Source organism: Dryobates pubescens, chromosome 13 (assembly GCF_014839835.1).
Source record: "Dryobates pubescens isolate bDryPub1 chromosome 13, bDryPub1.pri, whole genome shotgun sequence".
In the NCBI taxonomy this organism is placed as follows: domain Eukaryota; kingdom Metazoa; phylum Chordata; class Aves; order Piciformes; family Picidae; genus Dryobates; species Dryobates pubescens.
Genome location: NC_071624.1, coordinates 26,939,248 through 26,945,420, shown reverse-complemented (window position 1 = coordinate 26,945,420; position 6,173 = coordinate 26,939,248). Strand labels below are relative to the sequence as shown.

Below are 6,173 nucleotides of genomic sequence, written 5' to 3'. Positions count from 1 at the left end.
TGCGTGCGAGCGCGGCGCAGAGGGGCAGCGGGGGCCAGGCGCCTCCCCGTCGCTGGGTGGCGCTGTGGGGAAGTTCCGGCCGTCCCATCGGGCGCCGCGCCTCCAGGACGGCGCTCTGGCCTGCGCTGCTCGGCGGCGCGGTCTCGCCGGGCCGCGGCTGACGTTGGACAACAAAGATGGCGGCGGGGAGCAGCAACTACTGGGAAGGCAAGTGGGGCCTGAGGGCGGCGGGGACGGGGCGGCTGCGCGCTTCGGGGAGCTCCGGGGGTACAGCCCGGTCCGGGCAGGGCGGAACCGCCGCCAGGTCTCCTGTGTCCGCTTCTGGGAGGCCGGCACCGCCCGCGCCCGGAAGGCTGCCATAGACCCTCAGCCATGAGGCGTCGGTGCCCAACGGAGCCCTGCGGCGGGGAGGCTCCGGGGCCCGCGGTGAGAGGGGCGGCACCCCGCGCCCGACCCTCCCGGTCGTGTGAGATAGGGCCTGCGGGAGTTCAGCCGTGCTCCCTGCTTTCAGTATGGGGTGCTTCCCCTTCTGCGAGGGCCCCCGCTGTCGGTCGCCCCTTCTCTGTGGGCTTCCCTTCTCTGAAGCTCCGAGGGGTAGTGAAAATGCAGCCCCTAAAGGCCTGGGGTCTCCCTGCGGCTTTGTGACTTCCCTCCCGCCCTGGGCCGCCCTGTGCAGATCTCAGGAAGCAGGCGCGGCAGCTGGAGAACGAGCTGGACCTGAAGCTGGTCTCCTTCAGCAAACTCTGCACCAGCTACAGCGGCACCCGAGACGGAAGGCGCGACAGGTATAGGTACTAGACCGTTTCTTTACCTTTACGATTTGCTGAATGCTTGGTCCCACCTGTGGCTTCTATATTTAGCTTCTAAAGAAGCTCGTTTCAACAGTTTGTGGCACTGTGAGCTGGTGTTGGTCTTGATGCAAGATTAAATGATATTGACAAGTGAGTCAGGAAGGTGTGTGGGCTGCAGCGCTGCATCGTGAGAGCCTAGGTCAGGCTTCAGTTTGGAGCTGTACGGTTAGCCTGTGAACTAGTGACAGAGCTTTTGACTGCTCACCACATTGGCTTATTTCCCAGCGTTTTCTTGTATTAAACTAGCAGTAGCTTCCAGGCAGTTCATTATAAGGGGAGTTCAGCCTTGCACCTCCCAGGTGGGCTGGTGCAGTGTTCATGATCCCTGTTTAATTGATAAAGGAACTGGAGCACTGAGCAGCCATGACTGGTTCAAGGTTGTGTAGGGGAGCAGCTCTTTCTTTCTGGCTTTCTCCTAAGATGAGAAATAATAGGAGCAGAGAGAGAGCTGTGTGTATGTTCCTATGAACAAGATTTAAAATGTACATGTGAATCGATACCCATAAATTATCTCTGCTTGCTTTAGGCAAATTCATGTTTGACTGAAGAATTAATAGGATAAAACCTTTCTAGCTTGTGGGCCTGAGTTGAGGTGTTCCCTGCAGTTCCATAGCACTGATTAGCAAACTTCTCTGTCCCTGTGCACCACCTTTAAAAACTGCCATTCTATGCTCATTGAGTCCAACACTGTGTATCACTTGAGTGCGACTGCTGCATGTGTTGATAGCTTTAGTTTATCTTAAGGAGTGCAGGGAATGTGGATGGTGTGAAACTCTGAAGTTGTGTGGCTTGTATTTCAGAACACTGTTTGCTTACTAGATTAGTGGGTTGTCTTAGCACTGTGCTGTTAAGGTGTAATTGTGTAGCTGGTGTAACATGCTAACAGTGCAGTAAATAAATAAACTGAGCTCAAAGCTAGGGGGAGAATGGCCCAGGCTTCAGAGCTGAGCTGCTAGCAGGCTGCTGTGTGGTGTCAGGCATTTCTTCCAAGGGGATGCATTTTCCCCAGGTGATACTTGTTAAGTTTAGGTAAGAGTTCAAGTTGTGATAAGAAAATGGTAATTTTTCTGAGCTTAATTCACGTCTCTGGGAAACCTGGGTAGTGGAACTTGCCAGCACTTGATAGTAGTGTTTCCTTATTTCTTGGCTTCATGAAAAGCTGAGGGACTTCTCAGTAACTCCTCCTCCTCTTTTTCCTTAGCTCTGACACAACTCCTCTCTTAAATGGATCAAGTCAGGACAGAATGTTTGAGACCATGGCTGTGGAGATTGAGCAGCTCCTGGGAAAGGTAACTGAAGTTACTGTGGTCTCCCTTCAGCCCCTGGGGAATCACTGCAGTGCTGGTTTCTGTGATGGGTGGCAGGGTGTGGGTGTTAGAGAAGCGTTTCAGAAGGCATGTGTCTGTTGTTAGAGCTACCTTCTACAACTCCTGCCCTGCAACTTTCTCACAAGACTGAACCATTCCCTGGGTTTGGGTGGTTTGTTTGCTTTCTTTCTGTAGCTTACAGGAATAAATGACAAAATGGCAGAGTACACAAACAGCGCAGGAGTCCCCTCCCTGAACGCTGCTCTGATGCACACGTTACAGCGCCACAGAGACATACTGCAGGTAACAAGCATCCCTCCTCCTTACTTGTTTGGAATAATAACTGGTAGGACTGATACCACAGCATGCCTGTCTCACCACAGTCATAGGGATCTTTTCCAATCCAAACAGTTCCAAAATCATCAAGTCCAACCATCAAACTAAGACCTCTATGGCCATAAAACTGTGTCCCCATGTCTACTTGTTTTTTGAACACCTCCAGGGACAGTGACTCCACCACCTCCCTGGGTACCCTCTTCCAATGCCTGACCACTCTTTCAGGAGAGAAGGTTTTTCTGCTATCCAGTCTAAACCTCCCCTGGCACAATTTCAGGCCATTCCCTCCCTGATACTAGGGAGAAGAGACCAACCCCCACCTCACTCCAACATTTTGAGAGATGGTTAGGTCTCTAACTTGAGCATACTGTTTGTTAAACTGGTCTCCTGTTCCTCATTTTGGGGTGGTTGTTCCATTGCAGGATTATACACATGAATTCCACAAAACCAAAGCCAACTTCTTGGCAATACGAGAAAGGGAGAACCTGTTGGGATCCGTACGGAAAGACATCGAGTAAGTGCTGGTGTGTGTGACAGCAATGGCACTGTCCTTAGAGGGAGGAGAAGGCAGCCCTCCTGTAGCAGAATCCTTGGCACTGCTTATTCCTCTGGGCTGTGAACAGAGCAAAAAAAGTTAGTTGGTGGCTTTGATAAAAGTGATGAGAAGATTTGGGTTGGGTTGTTTAGCTGAAAAGTCATTCAGCTAAAGGATGGCTTTATTAAAGGCATGATAAGATTCTGGTTTGGTTTGGTATTTTTCAACTGAGAAGGAATTCATGGTTTGAAAGTGGCACTTTGAGGCTGTGCCAAGTCACATTAAGAATGTCTGGAATTTTTGTGTTTGGTCACTTAGAATGGAATAGAATTAGCCAGGTTGGAAGAGACCTTTGAGATCACCATGTCCAACCTATCCTCCAACACCATCTAATCAACTAAACCATGGCACCAAGCACCCCATCCAGGCTCTTCCTAAACACCTCCAGTGATGGTGACTTCACCACCTCCCTGGGCAGCACATTCCAATGGGCAATCACTCTTTCTGTGAAGAACTTCTTCCTAACATCCAGCCTAAACCTCCCTTGGCACAGCTTGAGACTGTGTCCTCTTGTTCTGGTGCTGGTTGCCTGGGAGAAGAGACCAACCCCCACCTGGCTACATCCTCCCCTCAGGTAGTTGTAGACAGCAAGAAGGTCTGCCCTGAGCCTCCTCTTCTCCAGGCTAAGCAAGTAGTTTGGTACTTCAGAGTACCAAAGCCCGATAACTATCTGAATCAGTTCATAGCATCTCATGAAAACCTTCTGGAAAAGTATTTTTCAACTCTTTATTTTTTTTGTACATTTCAGATCATATAAAAGTGGGTCTGGAGTGAACAACAGAAGAACAGAACTTTTCCTGAAGGAGCACGAACACCTTCGGAAGTAGGTCTCTCTTGTTTCTTGCTGCTCTTGGAGCTGTCTGACTGCGCTGGGGGACAAACCTTGCTTCCTTTCAAGCATGGGTCAGAGCTTTGTGCCCACGCTGGATGCCTCGCACTGTGTGTCCTCTGACAGTGCTGCTGCTTCTGTGACTCTGTGAACATTTCTGGCTCATGCTGACTGTGCAGTGGTCATGGCAGGTTTCAGTGATTCTCACTTCAGGATCCTGCCAGCACTAAGTGACGTTTGTGCGTTGTCCTCACTGAGGTTTCGCAAGTCCCTTGTGACTCAGAGTTCATGCATGTTGTCCTCTCATCTGAAGAAAGTGGAGGCTTTGTGGGATACTAACTGGAATGAGGCTTAGGAAATGCAACAAAGTCTCAGTGATTCAGCTGTTTTTACTTTTAATTGGTTAGGCTGAGAGCAACCTGTTTGTCCTTTTGTCTCTACTGAATGTGTACAAAAGGAGATGGAAGAGGCTAATTTCAGAATTCCCTGTGGACTTTGCAGCTGATGGGCAAGTAGTTTTTTAGCCTAGAGAACCAACAAAATCATAGTCTCACAGAATTACTGGGGTTGGAAGGGACCATAAAGATCCTCTAATTCCAACCCAATTCCAATTCATGGGTAGGGATGCTTTATACTGGACCAGGTTGTTCAAGGCCCCATCCAGTCTGGCTTTGAACATTTGGAGGGTTGGAGCCTCCACAGCTTCTCTGGGCAACCTGTTCCAGTGCCTCACCACCCTCATGGGGAAGAGTTTGTTCATAGAAGGAAGGAAATGGGAAGCACTTCCTTTTGATTCTTGTTGCTGGGAGGATGTTAGGTTATGGGTTGTGTGTTCCCGTTGAGAGAGAGCAGCACACTCTGGAGGAAGAGGCTGGAAGGTTCATGGTTTCTAGGTAGCCAGGAGGTATCAGTGCTCTGCCAGGCTGTAGTCATGCTAAGTGCCTCTCTTGCACCAGAGGGCAGGCTTTCACTGAAAAGAAATTAATAAGTAAACAATTACCTGTGGCTTACTCAAATGTGCTGTCTTAAAGAGAACTTCAGCTTCTGGCCAGAACTGCACAAAAAAGCTTTTTACAGAGAATTCAACTCAATGTTTTTTTCATTGTGGCTCACCACCACTTCATCCTCAATTTTCTTTAATACCTTTAGAATTAGAAATGAGCTGATTTAAAGCTTAAATGAGACTGTTGTCAGGTTGATTGTGTCAAATGTGTATGCTGAGGAAATAAACAGCTTGAATCTTAATATTTTGGAGGTGGATATTACCTGAGAGATTGTCCTTTGAAGAATCACTGTCAGCTAATCTGAGCAAACCTGATTGTTCAAGATGTTGGGGTTGCAGTTTTTTTGGTTTGCTTTATTCATTTTTTGGTTTATTGGAGAGCTTAACACTCACAGTAAATACTTAACTGGCATTTGGCATTGTGTTAAAGCTGCCAATAAAATACTGCTGGGGTTGTAAAATCTGTTTCTGAGAAACTGACATTCCTCCCAGTGCTTTGTTGTGGAAAGATTGAAACAGTGAAGAGAGGAAAGCTTAAAACGTTTGGGGAAAGTGATCTGTCAGGTGCCTGCAGAATTTGAGCTTAGCATTCACTGGGACATCATAGAATGGCTCAGTTTGGAAGGGACCTTAGCCTCCCCACCATGGGCAGGGACACCTCTCATCTAGACTTGGCTGCTCAAGGCCTCATCCAACCTGGTCTTGAACACCCCTAGGGAGGAGGCAGCCACAGCCTCTCTGGGCAGCCTGTTCCAGTGTCTCTCCACCCTTGGACTGAAGAACTTCTTCCTAAGATCCAGTCTAACCCTACTCTCCCTCAACTTCAAACCATTTCCTTTTGTCCTGTTGCTAGACACCCTTATAAAAAGTCCCTCTCCAGCCTTCCTGTAGGATCTCTTCAGGTACTGGATGTGAGGAGGAAGTTCTTCACCATGAGAGTGGTGAAGCTCTGGAATGGGTTGTCCAGGGAGGTGGTTGGGGCACCGTCCCTGGAGGTGTTTAAGCCCAGGCTGGATGAGGCTCTGGCCAGCCTGATCTAGTGTGAGGTGTCCCTGCCTATGGCAGGGGGGTTGGAACTAGATGATCCTTGTGGTCCCTTCCAACCCTGACTGATACTATGATACTGGAAGGGAGCTGTAAGGTCCCCCTGGAGGGTTCTATAAGCTGAAGCCCCCATGGAGAGCTGAGGTTTAGACTGAAAAGCAGTAGGTTTAGGCTGGTTAGAGTAGATGATCTCTAAGGTCCCTTCCAA

The 6,173-nt window shown here is 49.1% G+C and overlaps 1 protein-coding gene across 2 annotated transcripts in view; it reads left to right on the top strand.

Annotated features, from left to right (window-relative positions):
- The first annotated feature begins 123 nt into the window (after positions 1-123).
- GOSR1 (golgi SNAP receptor complex member 1) overlaps positions 124-6,173 on the top strand; it is a 40,564-nt gene continuing 34,514 nt past the window's right edge. Inside the window, exons 1-6 of one of the 2 annotated variants that reach the window (XM_054166516.1) lie at positions 124-207; positions 677-785; positions 2,053-2,140; positions 2,354-2,461; positions 2,917-3,008; positions 3,838-3,912. In XM_054166516.1, coding sequence (XP_054022491.1) covers positions 177-207; positions 677-785; positions 2,053-2,140; positions 2,354-2,461; positions 2,917-3,008; positions 3,838-3,912 — 503 coding nt within the window. In that variant the 5' untranslated portion in view covers positions 124-176. Of the gene's footprint in view, positions 208-676; positions 792-2,052; positions 2,141-2,353; positions 2,462-2,916; positions 3,009-3,837; positions 3,913-6,173 lie in introns of both variants that reach the window. The other variant, XM_054166515.1, reaches the window with a different exon arrangement.